The sequence below is a fragment of the Lolium rigidum genome, chromosome 1 (genome assembly GCF_022539505.1).
Source record: "Lolium rigidum isolate FL_2022 chromosome 1, APGP_CSIRO_Lrig_0.1, whole genome shotgun sequence".
NCBI lineage: Eukaryota > Viridiplantae > Streptophyta > Magnoliopsida > Poales > Poaceae > Lolium > Lolium rigidum.
In genome coordinates, this window is record NC_061508.1 from 211,966,656 (window position 1) to 211,994,422 (window position 27,767).

Here is a 27,767-nt window from a genome sequence, read left to right on the forward strand (position 1 = left end):
CCATTTTTTGCCGCTCCAACAATCTCCTTAAAATATACTACTCGCGTGGCAAAGAGACCATTTAGAGATGAAGAATTATTAAAAAAAAAGAAAAAAAAAGAAGAAGGAGAGATGAACACTTTGGTTCATTCGTACGCAGTGGGACTCGAAATGTCAGATGTGGCAATCTTGGCGTTAGATCGATGCAGCTCGGTCAAACACCAAAGGTGGATACGGAAATACTTTGCCCGTTCCGGAAAGGAGAAAGGATAAGGAAGGACAGCTCATTTCCGTTCCGACTCCGACTCCACTGGTCAGTCAGTGGTCAGAACTCAGAAGAGTGAGGCGAGCCAAGCAAGCAAGCCAAGAGCGTGCGCCTCGCCTCGCGTCGTGTCGTGTCCTGCTGCCTCCTCTCCTCGTCTTGGCAAAAAAGTCTCTCTTTCTCCCACTTCCCCACTCCCGTATCCACCTCCGCCTCCGCTAACCCTAGCAGCTCCCCGTCTCCCTGGACGGACGGAGGCCAGTCACCGGCGCAGCTCCCGTCTCCACCGCGCAGCAGCGCGGGAACGGAGGTACGTCAGCCCTCCTCCTCGCCCGCGCCCCTCGATTTCGTCCTGCTCCAGGGCCCACCGCACGCGCGGGGCGTGCAGATTCAGGCGTGTACTATAGGTTGCTCGGGCTTACCGGGAGGTGGATGCGATTTGCGGGGCTGGCGGCGATCCGGCGGTCGATGTCCGGCCATTCGTGTCGGGGTGTTCCGTTGGGTAGGGTTGCTGTGGCTGGATTTATCACCTGTAGAGTGGGGAGAACCATGGGGGGTTTGTTACCGGACTGCGATTCGGTCCGGCAATCCGAGTAAGCTTTCAGCTGGGTATGCGGCTGTCTCATCCTATCCTTCACCTATCTGTCTCCTGTTACCCCTCGCCCTAGAACTTGCATAGGAAGAAGGAAGGCCAGTTCATGCTCCTAAAGCCAAATTCCATGTCCTCCTAAGGTTTTCGGAATGTTCGGTGCCGATCAGTGCAAAAAAAGTAGACGCCTTTGTTGCCTTTGTTGACGTAGCCCCACTGGCGAGATTGAGTCGGTAGCCCCACTGGCGAGATTGAGTCGGTTGTGTTTCGCGCGCCGAGAGGCGAAACCTACACCTCTCCCGGTGCATATGGAGCAATTTAAAAGCCGATATTAGGGTTTCTTGGTGATGCAGCTCGCTACTTTCCATGTGACTCTAAGGTTGACGTGTCACGGTAGTGGTGGTGTAGTGTAAGGATCGATGTATGGAGATGATCTGCTCATGGGTGTGTAAGGTGTCGATTGTTGCTAGAAGCTCCCATGCTACGTGTTAATCAAGTCACGGCACCCGTATAGAAGCTGGCCACTACCGGGCGATCTACTGTGATGTGCAATACGGAGTAGTAACGTAGCCATTTCTCTTTCATGCTGTATGGTTGCCTTTTCTAAAAAATATGCAAAACTGCTCAAACATCAATAGGTAGGTATAGAGCTTCTACCGAATATCGTCACGTGCAGATTTTCCTTATTTGCATAGTGGGCTGCAGTGTTCTCACCTGGTTAATATTTGTTAAGAGAACGCAAACATAATGTATGCACTGACAAATACAAATGCCCATCTTACTCCATTAGCAAATGAGATATATATCCCCGCAAAAAAGAGCAAATGAGATATATACAGTAGAGTTGTGGGCCACATTGGCCGAGCCATCCTAGATGGACCATCTGTGCCATCAATAGTGTATATATGTACCAGTCTTAACAGTATTAAGGAGAAGAATAAGGGGTTGTTTGGATCAGGGCTATTTTTCTCTGTGAGCGCCGGTGTTTAGTTCAACTTGACTAGATACCAAAATTCTCCAGACAAATATCCTCTACCTGCTACATTATGTCTGTTCTTTATTTTTTCGACATTGTAGCACTAGCAGGCCAACTTTAGCATTTCCGTATGTGGTACTGGTTACAGAAAACTTTATGATGTTTTGCTGTGTGCTGTGCTATTGCCAGTTGGATAAATCTTTGTGAACTTAATTAATATCATTATGTATTCCAGCAGGAGCACATGTTTTAGAACAAGAAGTGGGCTTGTCAGGGGAAACAGCATCATGGATCCCAGCAACAGTTCAGGTTCTAGAACAAGAAGTGGGCTTGTCAGGCGAAATAACATCATTGCGGATCCCAGTGAGGAATCATGTTCTAAAACCCGAAGTGGGCTTGTTAGGGTAAAGAATATCGTGGATCCCAGTGAGGGTTCATCTTCTAAAGCTCGACATGAGCTTGTTATGGTAAACAACAGCGTGGATTCCAGCAATGCTTCATCTTCTAGAACACGAAGTGGGCTTGCTAGGGTAAATAATATCGTGGATTCCAGCGAGGGTTCACAATCTAAAACAAGAAGTGGGCTTGTTAGACGAAACATCGCTATGGATTCCAATGGCGGTTCATGTTCTAAAACACGAAGTGGGCTTGTTAGAGGAAACATTGCTTTGGATTTCAATGAAGATTCATCTTCTAAAACACGAAGTGGGCTTGTTGGAGGAAAAACTGCTATTGATTCCAACGAGGATTCATGTTCTAGAACACGAAGTGGGCTTGTTAGAATAAGCCCCTCCATTAAGGCATGCAAATCTCTAGCTTCTTCCTTTATTCATCTGTTCTGGGTGCAGCATGATATGTAAAAAAATCAACACTTTACTTTTTCTTAATAGGTAGAAAACAAGGATGAACCAGTCATTAAGAGCCTGCCTGGTGAACGTTGTGAAGCAGACAGTCCAGGAAAACATGGATCAAATCAGAGCAATGATCTGGTATGTTCTGACCATCCTTTCTTTGTTGTTCTGTATCTGAAACACTATATCTGAGTAACTAATTATTCAACTAGGTTCTTATCAAGAATGCCCCAGTCATCAAGGGGCCAGATGGATGTTTGGGTGAAGTACCAGTAAAGGATCAATTAAATTACAAGGCTGATCAGGTATGTCACAATGTTCCTTTTCCTCCTGCCATGCTCTATCTAGAACACTATATGTGAGCCATAATAATTATTCCCCTATACCAGGTTGAAAGCAAAGATGAACCAGTCATGAAGGGACCTGATGGATGGTGGAAAGAAGAAGTGCCCAGAAAGAATGGATCAAGGCACACTACTGATCTGGTATGCCACTGTAATCTTTTCCCTCTCTTACTCCATTCAGTCTAAGACGATATACGTAATTGGTTTCACTACTAGGTCCAAATCAAGGATGAGCTTGACAGTATGGTTCAGTTGCCTGATGGATGGTTGAGAGAAGCCAGACCAAGAAAGAATGGAACTACAAACAAGCTTGATACGGTATGCTGGAATGACCTTTTTCTTTCTCTTTCAGTCTTGACTATCCAAAACAATATAGGAATACCCATTGCCCAAGTCATTTTAGCCAACCTAGTTTCATTTTGAATTGAAATAAATGTTTCCCGAGCATCCATATCAAGTTATCTTGCTGAGTACTCTACCACAAGCCAACTGCGATACTGGTCCATTTTTTATTTTCATTGAAATAATTTCTTTCTCAAATCACCCTGCCTATATCATAGTTCAGCTCCAACTCTTTCAGTCTTTCCTGCCTCTTAGCATGTTTTTCTGTGCGTCTGCATGATAGTAGTTGGTACTATAAAATACCAATTACACCTTTTGCCCCATCATTCCCAAGGATTTTCAAGAAGCTGAGGATCTGAATAGGTTATTAGTACGTACCCAAGGGGATAGGAAGTAGTGTTAACCACTTACCTAGCCGCCTACATAGTGTTTTAAAATAGACTCACGCTATTCTACGTTATAGAATGCCTCCGAAAACTCTGTTTTTCCTTCACATTTTCTGTTTACTTTTTATTGAACCCCTTGTTCTACCTCTAATTCTTTTGATCTCTGCAGTACTACATTGACCCAGCTAGTGGTTATGAATTTCGCTCCCTGAAGGATGTGCAACGCTATGTTGAATCAGGAGACATAAATAAATGCAGTTGTAGGCCAAAGAAGAGAACTATCCAGGATGTTTGTGTTACACAGAACCAAGCTCATGTGAGTTCCTTGTACCACCTTTTTTTTTCACCGACTCTAGTTTTTGTATTTGTCCATTGGACCATAGATGGAATGTAAGTGCAAGGTAGGTATCATAATTAGTTAATTACCATGCACACCTACCGGTTAACCTTTCTATGATTTATGAATATTGGTAAGTTTGGTCCTAGTCATGTGATGCATTCTAGATCATGCACAGCCGGCCACTTGTCAAAAGCTCGTATCCTGCTTGTCCCATTTTAGAACTTAGAAATGCACCTGTTTTTGTGTAGATTTTGGGGAGACCAGATAGCACCCTGTAGTCTGGATCACAGATCATAAAACTCCTTTACTTTCTGAATTTTAGTTTAATTGGATAGATTAGATATGAAGCTTGAGGAGATAAGCTAAGCAAAAAAAAAAAAAACTTGCTAGACCTTTTTGTTAAATCAGACAAGAACATCATTTGAAGACGTGAAGGTTTTTATAAACCATGTGATTTAGATGACATATCATAAATCTGTTGGTTTCTGAAATTTAGTTTTATTAGATAGAGCATACCTAAAACTTTTGGAGATAGGTTAAACAAAAAATCTCTGACATACATATGCGTTTTCTCTTATCTGATGATTGCAACTTATAAGATTATTTTGTGAATATCAGACAAGAGCATCATCAGAATACACAAGACCGGGTACCGCTGACAAGGCCATTCAGTGCGAAATACTAACCTCAGAAGGGATCATGCTTCCTCGGGAAGAACTGTTCGGTACATATACTGGAAATGCGATGTTACCAGAGTTTGAAGGCATTAAACCAATACAAAAATATGCCAACAAGGTTGATCCATTGGAACACAAGAGTGCGCGGATGGTCTCTGCGCAGCGTGCTTCAGGGGGGAAGAAATCTGTTAAAAGGAAAGAACCAAGTGCAGAGGTGAAACCCAAGAAGCGTAAAATCACTTCTAAAGAAAAGATTGCAACACCTCCCCGAGCGTCATCTCGGATAGCTGCATTGAAGGTTTATCCTGAAGGAAACGCTGAGCGTGGAGATGAACCGACTAGTGTAAATCTTGTCAATCAGGTACAGCCTATTCAAGAGGAAACTACATATGACTCACAGTTCAACCAAGCAGACACTATCATTCAAGTACAGACCAATCAGAAGAGCATAGCCAATCAGTTACAGTCGAGCCAAGCAGATACTGTCATTCCAATGCAGATCAATGATGAGGGCTCTGTCAATCAATTACAGTCTAGTCGAGCAGACGCGCTCACTAAAATACAGACCAAGCAGGAGAACACTACCATTCATGTACAGTTCAGCCAAGCAGATACTATCATTCCAACGCAGACCAATCATGATGACACTGTCAACCAGTTGCATTCGTGCCAGGCGGACACTGCCATTCGAATACAGACCAATCGGGAGAGTACTCCCAATCAGTTACAGGCGAGCCAAGCAGACACTGCTAATCAAATGCATGCAATGCAGGAATACACTACCAGTTACTCACAGGTGAGCAAAGCAGACACTATGAATAGAAAAAAGACTAATCAAGGAAATACTGCCCGTCAGTTACAGTCGAGCAATGAAAAGATACTCATTCCGGTACAGGCAGGACAGGAATATGTTAGCAATCACTCGCGGTGGCAGCAAAGGCATGGGCACACTGTGAATCCAATACAAGCTAATCAGGAACATGCCACCAATCAGTTGAAGTCGAGCCAAGCAGATTCTGGCATGAAAATACAGGCTACACAATACTTCGCCAATCACTCAGAGCCGAGGCAAGCAGGCACTGCTCTGAACCACATGCAGATTAACCAGGAAACCATTCAATTACAGTTGGGTCAAGCTGACACTATGAAACAAATGCAAACTATGCAGCAGAATAGTACCAACCAGCTGATCCAAGCTTTAACTGTTGATAAAAAACGGAGTACGCATGAATACTTCACCAATCATCCAAAGCGGAGCCAAAGTGATAATGTGAATCATATGCAGATTAGCCAAGGGAACTCTGCCTATCAGATAAAAGACGGAGTACGCATGAATACTTCACCAATCAACCAAGGAAACTCTGCCTATCAGAAGCAGAGCCAAAGAGTTAATGTGAATAATATGCAGATTAGCCAAGGAAACTCTGCCTATCAATTACCATCGGATCGAGCTAACTCTCTGAATCAGATAGCTACGCAGGAAAATACCACCAGTCGGTCACAGCTGATCCAAGGTTTAACTGTCAACCAAATACAGGCTATTCGGGAAAACAATACCAGATACTTGCAGCCACGTTATGCTGAGAATCCTATCCGGCAGTCTGATTTCTCTCAGAAACCTGAGTGGGGACATGGAGCACCTGTCACCAACTTTTGGGAAAATGTTGAGAACCAGAAGTCGTCAAATCCTGTGAAAATAGAGGCGTCGCCTACTGCAACCTCCTCGGCAAATTTTCAACGCCAATATGCGCCAGCCCAAGAACCCGTTTTGCCAACGCAGGCTGCAATGCCCGAAGCTGCTGATCCATCTGGGTTTGGCTTGTCATTATTTGGAAGTTCCTGGTCAGACCCTTGCATCGAGTTCGCGTTCAAGACCCTTACAGGTGACATTCCTGTTCTGGATGACAGTCCAGCTGTTCGGGACCACTTCCCTCTGCAACACGACTTGAATAAAATTGCACCGCCAGATTATTCTGCTCCCTCCGTGGATGATACTAGAAATACACAATTCGACCATGCCGGCCACCACTCGGCGCAAAGGCCATCAGATAGGTTCTACAACGGTGGTTGGTTCCCTCCACAGTGACAGCCCTGGAAGGAAAAAGGGAATAAACATTTAGTACTTGCAAAAGGCTGGTAATCAGAGGAATGACCAAGGGACCAAGCTCGAAGCAGTAGTCTGCTAGTTTTCTGATGAAGAACAATAGTGTTTCTGTGACCTCTTTACAATATATTTTGTATGTAGAAAAGCCTGTAGCTTCCTCTTAACTTTATTAGGCGCTATGTACATCCAATCGGATCATAGGGATCAGAATGGCTTCGTGGAAACGATGCCGTTGTAGATGATATGGCTTGTGATTTTGTTTTCTTTTGCGTTCTGTGCAGTTGCCTGGTTAATTTCATTTGTTGTATCATCAGGGCGACTAACTATCACACCGTTGCAAGGACTTCAGTTTAACTATTTTTTTCAAGTGATCCTGTTATGTGGATGACGAGCACTCCCGGCAATATTTCCCCAGGCTCACTTTAATGTGTAGGAATATCGAGTTGTATCTGCTTGTTACCACTGGAAGCCCAGTTGAACTAAAACAGAATACCAGTCACACCTACACTAATTATTTAGAATTATGCCACACTTTTCTTCGAACTTCTATTATTTATCACATGACCACCACATGAGTTTCGAGCTTCGGACTTATTTGCTACATGATCATCACCTGTCAGAACAAACATTCAGTATTTGCCACATGATCACCAATTCTCTTTATGTTCACAGTGGTTATTATTACTAATGACGTACTTATTGAAATCATTGTTGCCTGAACAGCTTAACATATAAATCTTAAACTGTACTCTATTTCAGAATATTATAAGTTTTTGGCAGGCTGAACATCTTTTTTTTTTTAGGTGAACGTCTTGTAGTACCAAACATCTTCAACAGACAATAGAGAATACCGGGTCCATCAAATATGGTTGGTCCATTAGGGTTTTGTCCATATTAGGGTCTCGTCCTCCCTTGACGATCCATCGAGAGTTCCCAACATCGGAAGCGGATCTACTCCCCACCTTTGCTCCCACCCCTCCCCTACCCACATATCTTGTTCCTCTCTGATTAAAGGGTTCCGGTAGGTCTTTTTTCATCCGGTAAGGCTCTTGCGGCAGCTAGGGTTTTTGGATTTCCACCATCGATCATTAGTCTCTCTTAGGGATGTGCAAAGCTAACATTCTAAAATACCGTGGAAACCCCTTGGAGAGTGCTTGTTCAGTTTCCTTCACGAAATCAATCTTGACTTCTAGTTTAGTAAAAAAAAAGTTTGAACTAGCCCAAACTGGCTAAAACCATGGGACTGTTTTTGCCCACCCTAGTCTCTCTTGTCCTATCAATTTTCTCTTGAATATATTGTCTCTTTAGGGGACCTTTGGGGTTGCACATATTTTTTAATGCAGGCTACCTCTATAGATAAATTCTCCACCTTTTCAAACATAGCATCTAGTTTCTCAAATCTAGATATAAACTCCTTATTTACCCTTTGTGTGGTTATAAATGATCTAATGGTGTTATCTAGAATAGTTATTATTTGGAGCATAAGTTGGTCTAGCATAGCCATTATTAAAGTTGTTCCTATAAGCATTATTGCTGATTTTTAATGAAGTTAACATCCACACTTTTAACATTATTTTAAGCCAATTCTTGTAGAGATATATCATCCTTGTCGGGCATACCAAGCATGATCTCACAGGGAAAAAATATTATGAGTGTTGGGCTTATTATCAGTATGCCATTGGCTATAGCTTTACAACATGTTTTCTAAAATAACTTTAGCCCAAGCATTGGCAGATTAAGGATTCAGTCGAACCTTGTGCCAACTTTGAATCAAGTGTTGTAATTAGGCTAAATCGTAGAGAAAATTAAGTAATTTTACTAATATATAGTTCTACATCCTGGGCCATGGCCCATATTTCTCGAGGTGTAGATAAGCCCTTTGCCCCAGGTATAGTTTTTTCTTCATAAATGCAACATGTGCAATTGAATCTAACATGCTTCTTGATATGTAATTAAGACGATTATAGAAGAAATGCACCATCCATCCATTAACTCTATGCGGGCATATCCTAAGAATAAATTTAATTCTTTCTATGTTGTAACTACTTGGTTATCGTTTTGTTTGAATGATAAAATGCTATTTCCATTTTTTAGGATCCTAAGCATAACATTTGTAGGATCTTAACATGTGCGACACTATAAAAGAATTGGTTGACGTGGGACCTAGGTTGCTTGAAGTTACCAAGGTGCTACTTGTAAAGTTACCATGTTGTTGTTGAGGATGTAGGTACCAATGTGTGATGACGTAGTTATCAGGATGTTGAGTAAGAAATTCATATAATTTTGAGGTTTAACTTCTTATGTTTACCTTGATTAACCATGAGGTGCATGTTGGCAACATTTTGCCCCCAAAAGTTGTCCAAACACATTAACGTAAAATCTAATTTCGACAATATCATTGCGATCGATTTATTGGTGAGAATTTTTTCTATTTGAGAGATATAACATTTTAGAAATTTTCATTTTTTTTATTATCTGAAAGTGCCCGCTCATTAAATTACTTATAGTGTGAGTAACATATGTAGTAACACAATAGAACAAAGCAGTTCCAACTAAGTATTTTGGTAACATGATAAATCATTAATTGAAGAAATAAAAGGTTGTAGTAACTAGCTAGCTAGTTACCACAACCTTCTATTTCTTCATTTTTTCCATCATCTGAAAGTGCCCGCTCATTAGATTACTTATAGTGGGAGTAACATATGTAGTAACATTGCTGAGGACATTCCTACCTCACTACTACCTCCGTCATTACAAGAAGATGATCCTCCTGTTGTGAAGCTCAAGTCCATTGAAGTCAGGATTGGACCAATGACACGAGCTAGTGCGAAGCTACTTAAACAACAGGTGAACTTGTTTCTAAATGATACTTTGATCGATGAGAACTTTATACTGCCTAAGTCGTATTACTTATGTATGATCAGGTATGAAGAGGAACCAATCATCGCACAAGGAGGAGAGGAGCAACTGGACCAGAAGATGGACATGAAGCTGGACATGGAGCTGGACGTGAAGACATCCCATGGACGTGCGGGGGAGGAGCGGGAGGCATGCGCGAGAGGAGGAGATGTTCCAGCCGGCGCCAGGACTGGTCAACCGGCCGTACCGCCGGGCCGCCCGGTCCCAGGGCCGGTCCGACCGGCCCCCACGCCGGATTCATCCGGTTTCAACCGGATTTCTGACTTGTGCCAACCGGGGCGATGTCCAGTAAGCCCCGCACCGTCGCCCGGTCACCACCCGGCGCCAGGCCCGGTTTGAACCGGCTGGCCCGGTCCCAGACCCGGTCGACCGGCCTCCAGACCGGCCGACTCCGAGTCTGTCTCGACCAGATCTATTCTGGGTCGGTTATTTTCGTACTTTTTCGACCTGAGGTCGTCCTGAACCCCTATATAAGTGCCCAGGATGCCCCCAAAGTTGCGGGAGACCACGTTTAAGATAAACCCTAGTTCTTAGTTGTTTGCTCTGCAAAACTATTGAATCCCTACACCATATTGCTTGATTTGGTGTAGATCTGAAAGTTTTGTGTGATCTGTTGTTCCATTGAAAATTAGTAGATTGCAACTTACCGCTTCATGGTCGGCGGCTACGTGCGCAAGTGTGTGGAGTTGCGAATATCTTGCAGGGTTGAGAGCTGTTGCATTGGCGACAGGGACCAATCGAGAGATCTCGTTGTGTCATACAAGTTATCATCCACTACATCGTCGTGTTCCTCCGCTGCTGTCACCCTGTGATCATCGTCATCACCGTTGCTTACTGAGAAGATCGGGCCACCCCATATCATCTTGGTATCAGATTCTCAGGTTTCCTCGGTAAGCCATCCACAATCCACCCCATCGTTGAGTTGTGAGTGTTTTCCTATCCAGAAAAAGCCAAAAATATTAGGGTTAGGGTTTGCCATAGCTTTAGATTGCACTAATTTTGAGTTTTGGTTGCTTTTCGTAGTTGTTTTTGCGTATCTTTTTCTTCCATCTAGTATTGTTAGGGTTTGAGTCTCCGCTATCATCTAGTCTCAGTTTTTGTTACTCCGAGTCCACATAGCGTACAGTGTGCTTGTTCCCAACCATAGACACAGCCTATCGATATAAGTGACTAGGAACTTCCTCAGAAGAGACTAGTTTTACCTCTCGACAGGCTGCTCATTAGGGTTTTGGTGCTTTGTATATTTTTTTGGCCGTGTTATCAAGGAGTTGTGTCATAAAATCAAAAAAAGAGAAAATAGAAAAGAAGCAAAAAGAGCTACATAACTGCGTGTGTTACAAAAAGAAAATACAAAAAGAAAAAGTGTGAAGTGCTAGTAAGATCAAGTGAAGGCCTAGTTTACTTTTCTGCACCTGTAGTTGAGCAATCTTGTGCCTGTTTCGTTGAGCTTTGCTAGTGTCTCTCGAGTGCATTGCAACCTTTCCTCCATATAGTTGCATTGCCACATTTATCGCCTTGTGTGAGTATCTTTGGTTGTCTACGGTCAGCGCTAGAGCTTGTTATTGGTGCAAATAGGTAGCCTACCTACAGCCCCACATATATCCTGCTTTGTCGTGTGCTTTTTCTTATACCCTTGATATTCGCTTTGCTACTTCCGTGCACTAGTTGTTACTACAAGTGGTAAGCAACACTAATTTACTTTGGAACAGTAAGATCTCCTTTTCTTATCAGTTTTTGAGTGAGTTGTGAGAGTACCACCATATATTTTTGATTTAGTGCACTAACCTACTAATCATGTCTGCTAGTGATCATAAACTTGTTAACCAGGAAAATAAGGATTCCGCAGATATCATCGCATGGAGGGAGTATGAAGCTCTTCGTAATGAGATGCGACGTGAATTCCACACTCAGGATGATGAGCTTAGGGGAACGGTCCAAGGGGATCTCCCAGAAGCTGGATGCTACTAGTGAGACCGTCAATACTATGAAAGATCAAATGACGGATATCCAGCGCACTCTTCAAGTCTTGCAAATGTCTGTTGAGAATCTTACAAACCAACAGCAACAAGAAGATGACGACCCTGATCTTCAGGATGAAGCACCTGGTGTTGGTCGTGGTGTTGGACGTGGTAACCGTCCTCGTGGTTGGGCTGAACTTGGACGCGCTGGTCGTGGACTTGATGAGGATGATGGATTGGGTAAGCCTAAGTTCTCCATACCCAAGTTTGAAGGAGGAGCTGATGTTGAAGAATACCTCACTTGGGAGCTAAAGATTGAGAAGTTATGGCGCTTACATCCGAATAACACTGAAGATAGGAAGATCAAGCTTGCTTCTTCCGAATTTGATGTCTATGCATTGCGTTGGTGGGATGCACTTGTTCGTAATCGACAGGAGGATGGTGAGCCACCTATTATCACATGGCGTGCTATGAAGGAGGCGATGAATTCTCGTTTTGTGCCCACTAATTATTTGCGTACAATATATGATAAGTTGACCCTATTGAGACAAGGTGTGAAGACTATGGATGAATACTACATGGAGATGGAGATGCTTATGCAGCGTGGCCGTGTCCGTGAGTCTCTAGAGATGACAATGCAGTGTTTTCTCAATGGATTGAAGTATGATATCAAAGGCATTGTTCGTCACTACAGTTACACCAATATGAGCCAATTGTTACATCATGCAACAGAAGCTGAATCACAGTTGGCGAAAGAAGCAAAGGTTAAGGGCCGTGCTACGGGAGCTGGGCACTTCACGCATCGTGCGCCCCCACCTACGGCGCCGGCGCCATCGACGCGCTCCGCCCCTTACTCTACTCCGCCTAGCAAGCCGGTCTCCAATGTGTATAATGCAAAGAAGTCCGAATCTGCTGCAAGTACGAGTGGTTCTAGCATGTCTACCACGCGCAACCGTGATATGGCTTGTCATACATGTGGTGGCAAGGGTCACTTCAAAAGAGATTGTCCTAACCGCAAAGTCATGATTATCAATGAGGACAATGAGTATGAGACTGAAGATGATGTTGATCCTAATGCTCCAAAAGATGATGACTATGACACTGATGGTGAAGATGCATATCCGTCTGATGCTCGCACTATTGTTGTGTCTCAGCGTGCTCTTAATATGTTGCCTAGTGCATCTACTCAGCGCTACAATTTGTTCCAAACTAAGGCTTTAGTTGGTCCTGACAAGGCTTGCAAGGTCGTTATTGATGGCGGGAGTTGCCGCAATTTAGCAAGCAAGGAGTTGTGTACCAAGCTGAAGTTGAAGTATCTACCGCACCCGCATCCATACTATATTCAGTGGTTGAGCGACAGTGGTGAGATGAAGGTAAACCACATGGTGCGTGTTGAGTTTGAGATTGGACCGTATAAGGATTGCATTGATTTTGATGTTGTTCCTATGATGGTGTGTCGCCTACTATTGGGTTGGCCTTGGCTCTATGACCGTTCTGTGCAACACAATGGCCGTGCCAATACATATCACTTGGAGTACAAGGGCAAGAAAATTAACTTACAGCCTATGTCACCACAACAGATTGTCAATGAATCTCGTCAGAAAGTTGAAGTAAACTTGGAGGATGCACCTTTAGATAGGCGAGAGAATTGTAATATTGTGAGTGATATAACGAAAAGTGAGCGAGTGAATTCCTTAGTTTCATTAGCCACCAAAGAAGACATGAGATAATTTAGTGAGGATCCTACGGCCATGCCTCTTGTGCTTTTGTACAGGGGTACGGTTTTGGTTTCTAACAACATGACCCCTCTTCCTCTAGGTGTTTCTAATGTTTTGCAGGAATTCGGCGACGTGTTTCCGGAGGAGGTACCCGCAGGATTACCACCATTGCGTGGTATTGAGCATCAAATCGACTTGATCCCCGGAGCTTCGCTGCCTAATAGGGCACCATATAGAACAAATCCCGAAGAGACGAAGAAGATACAGAAGCAAGTACAAGCGCTACTCGACAAAGGTTATATCCGCATAAGCCTTAGTCCTTGTGATGTTCCTGTTATTCTAGTTCCTAAGAAAGATGGTACATGGCGTATGTGCGTAGATTGTAGAGCTATAAACAACATTACTATTCGATATCGTCATCCTATTCCCCGTTTAGAGGATATGCTAGATGAATTGAGTGGTGCTGATGTTTTCTCTAAAATTGATTTGCGTAGTGGTTATCATCAAATTAGGATGAAAGAAGGGGATGAATGGAAAACAACCAAGGTGTCAAAAAAAAAATGGAAAACAACCTTTAAAACAAAATTTGGTTTATATGAGTGGTTAGTAATGCCTTTTGGTTTAACTAATGCACCTAGCACTTTCATGAGACTGATGAACCATGTTTTGCATGATTTTATTGGCAAGTTTGTGGTTGTGTATTTTGATGACATATTAATCTACAACCGCAATGAATCTGATCATACTATGCATATTCGACATGTTTTGCAAGTGTTGCGTGATAATAAACTCTATGGTAATCTTGAGAAGTGCACATTTTGCAAAGATAAGGTCATATTTCTTGGTTATGTTGTCTCTAAGCATGGAGTAGAAGTAGATGTGTCTAAAATTGAAGCTATTCAAAATTGGCCTACTCCCATGAATGTGAGTCAAGTAAGGAGTTTTCATGGTCTAGCTGGGTTTTATAGAAGATTTGTGCCCAACTTTAGTACTATTGCTGCACCTTTGAATGACTTGACTAAAAAGGGTGTTGTTTTTATGTGGGGCGCAGCCCAAGATCATGCATTTGATGAACTGAAACGATTGTTAACTTCTGCACCGTTGCTTGTACTTCCTGATTTCAATAAGCAATCTGAGATTGAATGTGATGCTAGTGGTATTAGAATTGGTGGTGTGTTGATGCAAGAGGGTCGCCCAATTGCATATTTTTCTGAGAAACTTTATGGTGCTAAGTTGAACTATCCTATATATGATAAAGAATTGTATGCTTTAATTAGAGTTCTTGAGGTTTGGCAACATTACTTGTGGCCAAAAGAATTTATCATACATTCTGATCATGAAGCTTTGAAATATCTGAAAGCCCAATCTACTTTGCATAAGCGTCTAGCTAAGTGGGTTGAGTTCATTGAGTCTTTTACATACATTATTAAGCATAAGAAGGGAAAAGATAATATTGTTGCTGATGCTCTATCTAGGAAGAATATGCTATTAACTCAACTTGATGTTAAAATTCCTGGTTTAGAGATACTATGTGATTTTTATGCTACTAATCATGATTTTGCTGAACCATATCGCTTATATGCTCTTGGTAAAGCATGGGAAAAATATCACATACATAATGGGTTCTTGTTTAGAGCTAACAAACTATGTGTTCCAGAATCGTCTGTGCGTTTGCTCTTATTGCAGGAATCACATGCTGGAGGTTTGATGGGTCACTTTGGGCGTGAGAAGACGCTACTCATGCTAGCTGACCACTTTTATTGGCCAAAGATGAGGCGGGACGTGGACAGGTATGTGAAGAGGTGCATTACTTGCAATAAGTCCAAGTCCAAGCTGAAGCCTCACGGTTTGTATACTCCTTTACTAACACCTACTACACCTTGGAAAGATATTAGTATGGATTTTATGTTGGGTTTGCCGCGTACTAAAAGAGGCCATGATTCTATATTTGTGGTAGTGGATAGATTTGCTAAGATGTCACACTTTATTGCCTGCCACAAAAACGACGATGCGTCGCATATTGCTAACCTGTTTTTCAGGGAGATTGTATGTCTACATGGAGTCCCGAAGACTATTGTTTCTGAACGTGACGTGAAGTTTATGAGCTACTTCTGGAAGATGCTGTGGAGAAAGCTGGGGACGAAGCTGCTTTTCATCACTACTTGTCATCCCCAAACTGATGGTCAAACTGAAGTGGTGAATAGAACATTGTCACAACTGTTGAGATCCATGATCAAGAAGAACCTGAAGGAGTGGGAAGAGTGTTTGCCGCATGTGGAGTTTGCTTACAATAGGGCGGTACATTCTACCACAGAGTTGTGTCCGTTTAAGGTGGTGTATGGTTTCAAATCCATTACTCCGCTTGATTTGTTGCCTCTACCCATACATGAGAGAGTTAATATGGAGGCATTCAAGAGGGCAAATTTTGTACGGAAGATACATATGAAGACTAAAGAGTTGATAGAGAAGAAAGGCAAGAACAATGCTGCAAGGATGAATAAGAAGCGCAAGGAAATATTGTTCAAGCCTGGTGATATGGTTTGGGTACATTTTCGCAAGGATAGGTTCCCAAAGCTGCGGAAGTCCAAGTTGCTTCCTCGTGGTGCTGGTCCTTACAAAGTGCTTGCCAAGATCAATGATAATGCATACTCGATAGATCTTCCAGTTGATGAGTTTGGTGTCAGTAATTCTTTCAATGTTGCTGATTTGACACCATATGACGGAGAAGACCTTGGAGCGTCGAGGTCGACGCCTTTTGAAGGGGGGAGATGATGAGGACATCCCTACCTCACTACTACCTCCGTCATTACAATAAGATGATCCTGCTGTGAAGCTCAAGTCCAATGAAGTCAGGATTGGACCAATGACACGAGCTCGTGCGAAGCTACTTAAACAACATGTGAACTTGTTTCTAAATGATACTTTGATCGATGAGAACTTTATACTGCCTAAGTCCAATTACTTATGTATGATCAGGTATGAAGAGGAACCAAGCATCGCACAAGGAGGAGAGGAGCAGCGGGACCAGAAGATGGACATGAAGCTGGACATGGAGCTGGACGTGAAGACATCCCATGGACGTGCGAGGGAGGAGCGGGAGGCATGCGCGAGAGGAGGAGATGTTCCAGCCGGCGCCAGGACCGGTCAACCGGCCGTACCGCCGGGCCGCCCGGTCCCAGGGCCGGTCCGACCGGCCCCCACGCCGGATCCATCCGGTTTCAACCGGATTTCTGACTTGTGCCAACCGGGGCGATGTCCAGTAAGCCCCGTACCGTCGCCCGGTCACCACCCGGCGCCAGGCCCGGTTTGAACTGGCTAGCCCGGTCCCAGACCCGGTCGACCGGCCTCCAGACCGGCCGATGATGTCTACGCACGCTTCTATTCCTGTAGACAGTGTTGGGCCTCCAAGAGCAGAGGTTTGTAGAACAACAACAAGTTTCCCTTAAGTGAATCACCCAAGGTTTATCGAACCCAATTACGATACAAGGAGTCTCTTGTGTCCCCAACACACCTAATACACTTGTCAGATGTATAGGTGCACTAGTTCGGCGAAGAGATAGTGAAATACAAGTGATATGGATGAATATGAGTAGTAATAACAATCTGAAATAAAGATGGCAGCAAGTAAACATGTAGCAGAACTTGTTGGAAACGGTGTTTCAATGCTTAGAAACAAGGCCTAGGGATCATACTTTCACTAGTGGACACTCTCAACATTGATCACATAACAAATAAATAACTTCTCCTCACTTTTGCTACATACACTCTCTTGTTGGATAACAAACACCATTCATTGTGTAGGGCTACAAGAGCACACCTCAAGCCGGAGTAAACAAGCTCCACAACATCCGGAGTTCATATTTCAGTAACCTCTAGAGTGCATAATAGACCATTGCAATTTAGACCGAGTACTAACATAGCATACACACTGTCAACAATAGCTATGAAAGGGGGAATATATCGCATCAATACTATCATAGTAATAGTTAACTTCATAATCTACAAGAGATTACAATCATAACCTACGCCAAGTACTACATGATGCACACACTGTCAACATTACATCATGAAGGAGGAATAGACTATTTTAATAACATCACTAGAGTAGCACATAGATTAATAGTGATACAAAGCTCATGATCACATAAAGATCACATGGGAGAGAGAGATGAACCACATAGCTACCGGTACAGCCCTTAGCCTCGAGGGAGAACTACTCCCTCCTCATCATGGGAGACAAGCAGCGGCGATGAAGATGGCGGTGATGTCGATGGAGATGCCTTCCGGGGGCACTTCCCCGTCCCGGCGGCGTGCCGGAACAGAGACTTCTGTCCCCCGAACTTGGCTTCGCGATGGCGGCGGCTGCGTAACTTTTCTCGTCCCGTGGCTTCTCTTTTTAGGGTTTTCGAGGCGGAGAGAATATATAGGCGGAAGGGCGATGTCGTTGGAGTCCTGGTGGTCCCACACCATAGGCCCCCCTGGCCGTGCCGCCCTGTGGGGTGGGGCCCCCAGGGCTCTCCTCTGTTGCCTCTCTGGCTCTCTGGAAGCTTCGTGGAAAAATAAGATTCTGGGCGTTGATTTCGTCCAATTCCGAGAATATTTCATGTGTAAGATTTCTGGAACTAAAAACAACAGAAAACAGGAACTTGCACTTCGGCATTTTGTTAATAGGTTAGTTCTGGAAAATGCATAAAAAGGATATGAAGTGTGAACAAAACATGTAGGTATTGTCATAAAACTAGCATGGAACATTAGAAATTATAGATACGTTGGAGACGTATCAGCCGACTCCGAGTCTGTCTCGACCAGATCTATTCTGGGTCGGTTATTTTCGTACTTTTTCGACCTGAGGTCGTCCTGAACCCCTATATAAGTGCCCAGGACGCCCCCAAAGTTGCGGGAGACCACGTTTAAGATAAACCCTAGTTCTTAGTTGTTTGCTCTGCAAAACTATTGAATCCCTACACCATATTGCTTGATTTGGTGTAGATTTGAAAGTTTTGTGTGATCTGTTATTCCATTGGGAATTAGTAGATTGCAACTTACCGCTTCGTGGTCGGCGGCTACGTGCGCAAGTGTGTGGAGTTGCGAATATCTTGCAGGGTTGAGAGCTGTTGCATTGGCGACAGGGACCAATCGAGAGATCTCGTTGCGTCATACAAGTTATCATCCACTACATCGTCGTGTTCCTCCGCTGCTATCACTCCGTGATCATCATCACCACCGTTGCATACTGAGAAGATCGGGCCACCCCATATCAAACATGGTACTACATACAATATCAACTAAGTATTTTGGTGACATGAAAAATCATTAATTGAACAAAGGTTGTGGTAAGTAGTTACTCCGAAATCATTAATTGAGTATGTTACTATCACGTTACATATTTCAAGACAAGATGAGTAAACAACCTAATAAATATGATTTTTCATGATACCATATAGTATATGTTACTACGGAAAATACCAGGATGAACCTAGGTGCGTGTGCACCCATTTTCTCTAATATTGGACAAATGCTATTTGAAATTTTCAAAAAAATTGGAAATAAATTCTTGCATGCACATATTATGTTGATATTTGTGTAAGTTTTCACCGAAAAATTTGATTCTATGTGGCCTACACGAAAATGACAAAATGTTTAAATGACACTATACTGATTGGTTTTGTACTAAATATAAATGTCCATTTTCACATTTATGTGTAGCTCACATATGATGGTATTTTTATGCCAAAAATCTGCACAAGTAAGTGTTAACATAATATATACATGAGTGTATTTTTTTATTTTTTTCTGAAACTTTAAGATACTCCGTATCTTTAGAATTTTTCATAATAGGATGCGTGTGCACCAACTTCGCTCACTGTAAAGATACTAACTTGTAGGTTACTCCCCACTATTAGGGTCTAATTTAATTTTACTTGGAATAATGAAAAGATCTCTCTGGATCCGAATCCAAACAAAAATGCAGTCCGTTCTAAATAAGAAGCAGATGGCGGTGACACGTAAGGGTGGAACTGTTCTCTTCTTATCAGGCGGAGCAAATGATGGGACCAGCGGATGGCAGTGACACGTAAGGGTGAGGAATCTATCTGTACCGTTCAGACTACCATGAATGGTACATATTGCTCACGCATTCATCCATGGGTGTACAAAATCCACACTCATTGAACAAATAGAAGGTTGCGGTAACTAGTTCTTCATTTTTTTTCATTATCTAAAAGTACCCGCTCATTAGACTACTTATAGTAGGAGTAATATATGTAGTAACCAAGGAAAAAAATAGCGCGCTATAACAAAATAGTCAAAAAATATGCTTTAGCGTGCTTATAAACGCTATAGCGAAATGATGTAGCGGGCCTAAAAAACGTTATTAGCGCCGAAATAGCGCGCTATTTTTTTCCATGGTAGTAACACATTACTACATGCAATGTCAACTAAGTATTTTGGTGACATGAAAAATCACTAATTGAAAAAAAGGGTTGTGGTAACTAGTTACTCCGAAATTATTAATGGAGTATATGTCACTACGGAAAATACCTGGGTGTACCCGGGTGCGCGTGCACCCGTTTTCTACAATATTGGAAAAAATGCTATTACATTCTTTTTTTAAATATAATTCTTGCATGTACATATTATATTGATACTTAGTTGTGTAAATTTTCACGGAAAAATTCGATTGTATGTCGCCTACACGAAAATAAAAAATGTCTAAATGACACTATAATGACTGGTTTTGTACTGTTCACATAAATATGAATTTCCATTTTCACATAAATTGAAATTTTTCATATGGAATGTACGTGTACCCGTGCGCACTAATTTCGTTCACTATAAAGATAGTAACTTGTAGATTACTCCCACTATGACGATGCTTGTTGTAAGACTGTTTTGATTGTAATAAAAGCAGCCGTATGCATCGCTTGATGCAGAGATCGAGGATATACCCATTTTAAAGAAGAAAAAACTATGACTAGTCTTACTATTTATGGTTTAATTTAATTTTACTTGGAATAGGGAAAAAGATCCTCTGGCGAATCCAAGCGACGGGAGAAAAATGGAGTCCGTTCTAAATAAGAAGCCGATAATCTCGCACCTTTATTATTTTTCAATGGAAACTTGACGGAGCTGGGAATTCAGTGGCAGGAATAAAGTGCGAATATGGTACAGAGATGCAGCAGCAGCAGCAGGCAGCAGCACCTCCTCAGCACGCGCTGACACAAACACAACGCGCCGACGCCGCTGACGATCCAATCACGCTAGCCATCATCCCTCCCAGCTGGTGCTCGAGATCGAGATTGGATCGCGCTAGCCACCATCATTGCCCAATCGCAGATCTCTCGCGTGTCCCTGATCCAGCACTCCCTCCCCGCCTCGCTTCTCTTGGTCTTGGAGGTGGGAGATGGCGGAGCTGGTAGTGGCAGCGGCGGCGCAGGCGCCTGCTGGCGGGTGGGGCGCGGCGGCGCCGCAGGAGCTGCTCGAGAGGCTCAAAGACTACGGCCAGGAGGGCGCCTTCGCGCTCTGGGATGAGCTCGCGCCGGAGGAGCGCGACTTCCTTGTCCGGGACATCCAGGTGAGCCACAACCCAATTGCGCTCTGAGTTGCTCTTAAACTTCTTATACGGGCCCAAGACAAGATTTTGGTACTCTGCTTGAAGTGTTCACATGACTTGAAACTCTTGATTGGTTATGGTTAGCAAATTTTGTGGAGATTTGATCTCTTAAACCTGTGTGTGTACAGATTTAATTTCGCTATTCCTTGTGCCTGGATTCAAGTATCCAACTGATCTCATATTCTCATTAGAATTAGAAACAGAAAGTAGCAGTAAAAACATCCTTTTTAGTTAGTTGGCGATGGCAGACATTAGAGCTGTCATCGTGGTCGTAATTCAGCTGCAGTTCTGTTTGGACATATTCAAATAACCTGTCATCTGATATGCAAAACGAATTGCCATTGTCGATGCATTTTTGTCTTGGAACGACTTTGCCAACCACCGTGGCTAACTGAAGTTCATAAACTGCATTGCAGAGCCTAGATCTTGCCAGGATCGACCGGATTGTTCGATGCTCACTCCGGTCACAAGGTGAGACCGAGAGGCCTTTCCTCCATAGACATTTCCTGTGCTTAGTAAGCCACGTGAGCTTGTGAAAGGTTGTACTCGAACGAATTTATGATGGTGCTTTAAATCACAGGCGCTCCTGCGCCGGTGGTTGAGCCTGTGCCGGAGTCAAGTGTTGCAACGGTGGATGATAGAACTGCCGAGGACAAAGAAAGGTGGTGGAGGAGGGGTTTAAAAGCCATTGCAGAGGGAAAGTTGGCTGTCGTACTTTTGGCTGGTGGTCAGGTACTCTAAAGACTGCCCTCCCTAGCTTGCCTAGGTTTATAGTAGATTATGCATAGCACACTGGAGAAAATTTCTTATAGTGCTTGTTTCAATTGTGGATAGGGAACACGGCTTGGCAGTTCTGATCCTAAGGGGTGTTTCAGTAAGTCTCTCTACTCAAAGTCCTGGCATGTTCATTCACTGTATGCCACAAATGCTGTGTATTTAAAACAACAGATTGATTCCATTTTTAGTTTCTTATTTGGTGAAGTCTTGTCTTTCCCGATTGTAGACTTCAAATGGGGAAGCCGATGTTATCTTAAAAAATTCCCATGCTTTATTTTATCCACCTTAATTATGAAAGGAAGCGTTTGCAAGTGCTTTGTACCACATTTGTTATCCATGCCATAGTAGTTTTCTCAATAATACCCAAGTTCACATTGATCTGAGTCATCTCTGATTTCTGCTCAGGTATTGGGCTTCCATCAGGAAAGTCACTTTTCCAACTTCAAGCCGAAAGAATTTTGTGTGTTCAAAAGCTGGCTGCTCGCTCCAACGATGGTAATTGAATCCAGAATGTCTGCTAATTATTTGTTTTGTTCTTTGCTTAACATTCTCATGCTCAAATTGTCCACTGTTTGCTGCTCCAGGGAACACTGTGCAAATCCACTGGTATATAATGACTAGCCCCTTCACTGATGAAGCCACCCGTAAATTCTTTGAAAGCCGTCGATATTTTGGCTTAGAGCCTGACCAAGTAAGGATAATACATGACTTTTCTGGTGACGGGAAATTCCTATATATCTGCTAACAATTATCTTTGGCTTGATTTCGTATATATAGGTGACCTTTTTCCAGCAAGGCACGCTCCCTTGTGTTTCTCCCGATGGAAGGTTTATTATGGAGACACCATATAAGGTACCCTTGATTTGTTTTAAATTTTACTTTCGCCTCACTAAACCCTACACATTGGTTTATTGCAAGTTTTCAACTCAACTATGTGTTGGACTAGCAGAATTAAGATCAAATGTTATGATAATAGAATTAGTTCAATGCTTTTATTCTCCGGTTGTAGTGATGTCTTTTGCAATGTTCTAATCAAAACCAGGTGGCGAGGGCTCCAGATGGCAATGGGGGAGTATATGCTGGTAATCATAGCACATCAGTGTAACACAATCATCAGTTTTATATTTTGGTGTTTGTAAGTTTTTTTTTTCTTATACTCATTTTTATCTTCCACCGTACCTCAGCTCTAAAATCTAAAAAGTTGCTGGATAATATGGCTGCAAGAGGTGTGAAATATGTTGATTGCTATGGAGTTGATAATGCATTGGTGAGTGCATCTTTTATTTGCAAGATCTCTTATGGAACTTACTATCATTTTAATCTTTCAAATAATAGTCTCTCTTTGCCAAAGGTCCGTGTTGCAGATCCAACATTCCTAGGATACTTTATTGACAAGGGTGTGTCTGCTGCTGCAAAGGTCGTAAGGAAGGTATGTGAACCAAATCCTGGCAGATTGATTAGCTAGTCTTCGACTCCAGTTATGCACCTCATTAACTGTTTATGGTTATATATTTAATAGGCATATCCACAAGAGAAAGTTGGAGTTTTTGTTCAGCGTGGTAGGGGTGGGCCTCTCTCTGTGGTTGAGTACAGCGAAATGGATGCAGCTATGACTACTGAAATCAATCAAACAACAGGGCGCCTTCGCTATTGTTGGAGCAATGTATGCTTCTTCAGTTCCTCATCCCCTCCACTGCCACCTCTTCTATGTGCACTCATAATTTTGTATTCACTTTATTTTGGCAGGTGTGCTTGCATATGTTCAGTTTGGATTTTCTTAATCAAGTAACCAATAGTCTTGAGAGAGACAGTGTGTGAGTATTCCTATCACGGCATTGTTTTGTTCTTGAGTTCATGCATTCATGGTGCTTGTTCTATGTATATAAAACTGTTGTTCAATCGTATGTCGTTATATAATCACTGTAGTTTATGTAGCTTTATGTATACTGGTACAATTAGAGAGAACAACTTTTGGAAGAGTTCACCAGTGCTGTTGGCTTTCTTTATTGTTGTGTACTGAGAATATAAACAATTAAATTACTTCAAAAATTCGTCTGAACTAACTTCTCCTAATAAACCAGCTTTTTTTTTCTTGCTAGATAATCAGCTGTAAAACATCTTTTAATTAGGCATGCCATTATTGATATCTTCAACCAGCAATCACCATTTCAGTATCATCATACAGTTTGTGCTTAAACTTGAAAATCGTATCCCAGTTACCATCTAGCGGACAAGAAGATTCCTTCAATCCATGGGTACACAACAGGCCTTAAGCTTGAACAGTTTATATTCGATGTATTCAACTATTCACCCTCAACAGCACTTTTCGAGGTACGATTAGGTTCACTATTGCTCAAACTATTGTCTTGAGGTCACAGGGGACTTGCTCACAACTTACACTTCAGGTTGTGCGGGAGGAGGAATTTGCACCGGTAAAGAATGCTAATGGTGCACCTTACGACACTCCTGACAGTGCGAGATTAATGGTACTTCGCCTTCACAGCCGATGGGTAGTTACTGCAGGTGGCTTTCTGACGCATTCTGTGCCCTTGTACATGACTGGTAACGTTCCAAATGTTACCAACATTTCTTAGAATCTTACAACAGAAGATTTTCAGATAGAAACTCAATAATTGTTATGATAACTTACTTACTTTGTACTTAATAGGTGTCGAAGTGTCCCCGCTATGTTCTTATTCTGGAGAGAACCTAGAAGCCATATGTCGTGGACGAACATTCCATGCACCAAGTGAGATCTCATTCTAGGTAGCGGCTGTCGAAAGAAGCAGTTGCATACACGATGGTGAGGTCTGCTGTTTTATTTTTGAAAGGACATGGGGTCAGATGGTTGGACCTGAGCTCTTGCAATTAGAGTGTCAATATTAGTCAGCTCGTATGGTTTTGTGAGTACTGAGCATTGTAATGCGACACAACAGGCTACTCCTCCCCTGCTCGAGTCTCCCAGTGTATCATTTGTTGCTCAAGTGTAGATTCATCACAGAGCACAATCCAATCTTTGTCAAAATCAATGTATTTCTAAAATTTCGAATATTGTTCTTTGCACAGTTCATGTGGCGTGCTATATTATTGGATCCAATGAGTGGATTCGTGCCAACTTCTCATCTTTGCTTGTCTGATATAATGTTGGATATCCTTAAATTGAGCGTCTATGATTTCACCAAGGAGATACTAGCGAGTCACAGTATGGCTTCAACCATTGGTCTCCATCGATATAAGATGTGTTCAAGTAAGGTAATGCTTGCACATCACTGAGCTTCAGAGCATACGGTACTCTATCTGCCAGGTTTGCACCATCACCTGTACACTTGTACTCTCCATAAAATACATTCCTGCCAATGCAAATCATAAAAACTGATGTTAGCGTCCATTGTTGATTAATGCCAGGAAACACTAGCAGTGCAGGAGGCCTACTGATCTCTTGAAGGATCATTCCAATCATTCCATCCATCGGATGCGATGATGTCCGACATCGAAGTGTATGCGAAGACAACACGGGAGTAAGGTCTCCATGCTCGCCCGAGCCATATCCTACCGGTGCCGCCAATGCTACAGTTGACAAACGAGTAGCCATTGTTGTCTTGGTTGGATTCCCGGGCCTGCGCAGTAACTGAACCAGTGATGGTTCTGACCCCTGCAGGCACAGGATCTGCTATGGATATCAATCTGCAATTCTGAGAAACACACATGTGGAAGCAGTTAGTGAACTCGGCGCTCTATCTTCCAACGCTTGAAATGTTCTATGTTTTACTCACTTCATAGAGTGACCTAGCATCTCCAAAGATGAAGTCAATAGAGCCCTGAATGAAGCATTCCTTGAAGTAATGCCTGCCCCTATCGTCGTGCAGCGTATCTTGTGCCCCTAAGAAGCCACAGCCCCAGAACGCCGCTTGATCACCACTGATCCTGATAGCGACTGCCTGGGCACCGACATCACCGGGTCTTGGGATTGGTGCTACATTCTTGTGAGGATGAATGATAAGAGGGTTAACATAGCTACTCGGGGTGCGTGCATGTGACTTAACTGAAACATGATCTGCAGTGTCTGTGGTTACCATGAAGCTGATGTTCTTGGCAACAAAGCCGGTTGCAAAAACAGAGACCGAAGCACTATAGAAGGTGCCATGCGACGAGTTGGCGGTGTCGTTCCACATGATCGCCGTCAGATCAAATCCCTGCCCCTGAAATGTGATGTTGGGCTTGGTCGCAGGGACTGTCACCTTCTCGCTGTAACAATGCAGCTTCAGTAAAGGAACATTTATTAATTCTGCATTCTGAACATGAAGTCCTGCCAATTTGATCAAAATCGCTTACAAGTAGATGCCCTTGTTGATCCACAAGACATTCCTCTTTTTGCTGTATCTTGGCACAGCATCGACAGCGGACTGCACGGTGGTGAAGTCGCAGCAGCCATTCGGGTCGACGCAGAAGATCGACGTTGCTTCTGTGTCAGGAGGTGGAAAGTACGGCGGGAAATCATCGCAGAGTGGTGGAAAGTACGGCGGGAAATCATCGCAGGGTGGGTTATACGCGCCACGACGGCGATAAAGGTTGAAAAGATAATCAACCTTGAGCAGATTAAATGGAGAGGAAGGGGTTGACAGATCAAGCAGGGCTCCAAGGAATGAAGTGGTTGGATTGTTGGGATGAGCAAAGATGAGCAGAATTGCAGCTGGTATGCAGAAAGAGAGGGAGAAGGCTTTGGCGCTCATCTGTATTGCTCCAAGTTTGATTACTTCCTGGGAATAGAAGATGAGTTTGTGGGGGGTTCTAACAGGATGAGATGCACTTTAAGAAGAAGCTTATATTGCATGTCTTGCAGACAACCGATCTCCTTTCTTCAAGCTTGAAACGCCGCATAAAACAGCAGCCTAGAGCAGCTACCAATCTAAACAATGAAAGCATTTTTCATGAATGGCCAAAAAGCGTTCGATGTCATAGTCGGAATCCAGAGATGGTCCGACGAAGTAGTACTTGCTTCGAAGATAGGTTCACATTGGCCAATTGAGGAAACCAAAAGATCACGTGGAAATAGTGCTTCTTACGCGATGGACAAATGAAGGACAAGCTCCAGGGGGGGCAGTATTTTAAAAAAATTAAAACTATATATATATTTAAAAGTTAACATAAACCTGGTAGAGCACAAAATCAAATGAGACTGATTCTGTTTGTCGGGTCAGCAATAAGGTGAATAATTTGTTACCTTGATCCCAACAAGACGTAAACAGAACAGAATGCACGTCACCATCATTAGATTGAAAAGAAACAGGCTCTTGATGCTATTGCTTCAAATAAGGTTTGTAGTATGCCATAGGACCAGCCAACCACTGCACAACAGCTACCACGTTTTGCATAACCAACGCTATCTAAGCAAGACTTGCACGATTACATTTCATGACCTAGCAACAGATGCCAAAACACCAAAGCTAGACGAATACTGCGTTAACACTTTATCTACAACTACTCATAATCTCAAGCTGCGGTGAATGCCTTTTTCCCGGTGCCACCTGTGGATCCAGCTGGAACGCCTTCCCCAAAAACGTTGAACGTTACAGTTTTTAACAAAGGCCTGCACACCACATACAGAAAAAGAAAATTCAGCATAAAATGACCAGTTCCACTGTTGAAGAAACCAAACCACAAGGAGACTGGTAATCCCAAGGTAGTCAAAATCCCGATCCTACTACTAGAATTCTACGATTTGACGATCTTAAATCATCATATCGATCCAAATTCTACTATGAATCCCAATCGGGTAGAATCCATGTTGAGTCCCGATCCAAATCATAGAATTCTTTACAATAATGTATAATCTCGATTCTTTTTATAGATTTTTGATTCTACTAACTCATTATTTTCCCATCCGCTAAACTATACAAGGATACTACTTAAACATTCTAAGCCCCTTTCACTTG

General features: G+C 42.8%; 3 protein-coding genes across 7 annotated transcripts; 2 read left to right on the top strand and 1 right to left on the bottom strand.

Moving 5' to 3' along the window:
• Positions 1–392: 392 nt before the first annotated feature.
• On the top strand, positions 393–7,217 carry LOC124689216. Of its 4 annotated transcripts, none has more exons than XM_047222787.1 (8): positions 393–551; positions 2,045–2,606; positions 2,697–2,795; positions 2,870–2,962; positions 3,047–3,142; positions 3,218–3,319; positions 3,899–4,045; positions 4,688–7,217. In XM_047222787.1, exons 2-8 carry the CDS (start codon positions 2,094–2,096, stop codon positions 6,830–6,832), a joined length of 3,195 nt encoding a protein of 1,064 aa, XP_047078743.1. In that variant the 5' UTR covers positions 393–551; positions 2,045–2,093; the 3' UTR covers positions 6,833–7,217. The 4 variants fall into 4 exon arrangements, with proteins under 4 accessions (XP_047078743.1, XP_047078750.1, XP_047078737.1 ...); XM_047222794.1 differs by having other exon boundaries at positions 2,882–2,962; XM_047222781.1 differs by lacking the exon at positions 393–551 and having other exon boundaries at positions 2,031–2,606; positions 4,688–6,034; positions 6,095–7,217.
• Positions 7,218–20,621: 13,404 nt separating this feature from the next.
• Positions 20,622–24,931, top strand: LOC124689246 (UDP-N-acetylglucosamine diphosphorylase 1-like). Of its 2 annotated transcripts, none has more exons than XM_047222805.1 (15): positions 20,622–21,018; positions 21,474–21,528; positions 21,638–21,789; positions 21,892–21,931; positions 22,240–22,329; positions 22,419–22,525; positions 22,612–22,686; positions 22,877–22,916; positions 23,019–23,101; positions 23,186–23,263; positions 23,354–23,497; positions 23,581–23,648; positions 24,051–24,165; positions 24,240–24,396; positions 24,503–24,931. In XM_047222805.1, exons 1-15 carry the CDS (start codon positions 20,848–20,850, stop codon positions 24,598–24,600), a joined length of 1,473 nt encoding a protein of 490 aa, XP_047078761.1. In that variant the 5' UTR covers positions 20,622–20,847; the 3' UTR covers positions 24,601–24,931. The 2 variants fall into 2 exon arrangements, with proteins under 2 accessions (XP_047078761.1, XP_047078768.1); XM_047222812.1 differs by having other exon boundaries at positions 24,240–24,357.
• Positions 24,494–26,564, bottom strand: LOC124689264 (probable pectinesterase 8). The gene is made up of 5 exons (XM_047222823.1): positions 26,167–26,564; positions 25,908–26,079; positions 25,608–25,814; positions 25,267–25,526; positions 24,494–25,184 (listed from the first exon to the last, which is right to left on the bottom strand). The coding sequence occupies exons 1-5, from the start codon at positions 26,562–26,564 to the stop codon at positions 25,010–25,012; spliced, it is 1,212 nt and encodes a 403-aa protein (XP_047078779.1). The 3' UTR covers positions 24,494–25,009.
• Between the last annotated feature and the right edge of the window lie 1,203 nt (positions 26,565–27,767).

What these genes read in the sequence shown, in the direction of transcription:
- LOC124689216 (XM_047222775.1), top strand. Translation starts at nt 2,031, where the DNA reads ATGTATTCCAGCAGGAGCACATGTTTTAGAACAAGAAGTGGGCTTGTC. An exon ending in CAAATCAGAGCAATGATCTG is followed by an intron (nt 2,796 to 2,869) that starts GTATGTTCTGAC and finishes TTATTCAACTAG; the next exon opens with GTTCTTATCAAGAATGCCCC. An exon ending in CAAGGCACACTACTGATCTG is followed by an intron (nt 3,143 to 3,217) that starts GTATGCCACTGT and finishes TTTCACTACTAG; the next exon opens with GTCCAAATCAAGGATGAGCT.
- LOC124689264 (XM_047222823.1), bottom strand. Translation starts at nt 26,564, where the DNA reads ATGAGCGCCAAAGCCTTCTCCCTCTCTTTCTGCATACCAGCTGCAATT. An exon ending in ATCAACAAGGGCATCTACTT is followed by an intron (nt 26,080 to 26,166) that starts GTAAGCGATTTT and finishes GCATTGTTACAG; the next exon opens with CGAGAAGGTGACAGTCCCTG. An exon ending in AATGATCCTTCAAGAGATCA is followed by an intron (nt 25,185 to 25,266) that starts GTAGGCCTCCTG and finishes TTGCATTGGCAG; the next exon opens with GAATGTATTTTATGGAGAGT.
- LOC124689246 (XM_047222805.1), top strand. Translation starts at nt 20,848, where the DNA reads ATGGCGGAGCTGGTAGTGGCAGCGGCGGCGCAGGCGCCTGCTGGCGGG. An exon ending in TTATGGAGACACCATATAAG is followed by an intron (nt 22,687 to 22,876) that starts GTACCCTTGATT and finishes AATCAAAACCAG; the next exon opens with GTGGCGAGGGCTCCAGATGG. An exon ending in CTGCAAAGGTCGTAAGGAAG is followed by an intron (nt 23,264 to 23,353) that starts GTATGTGAACCA and finishes TATATTTAATAG; the next exon opens with GCATATCCACAAGAGAAAGT.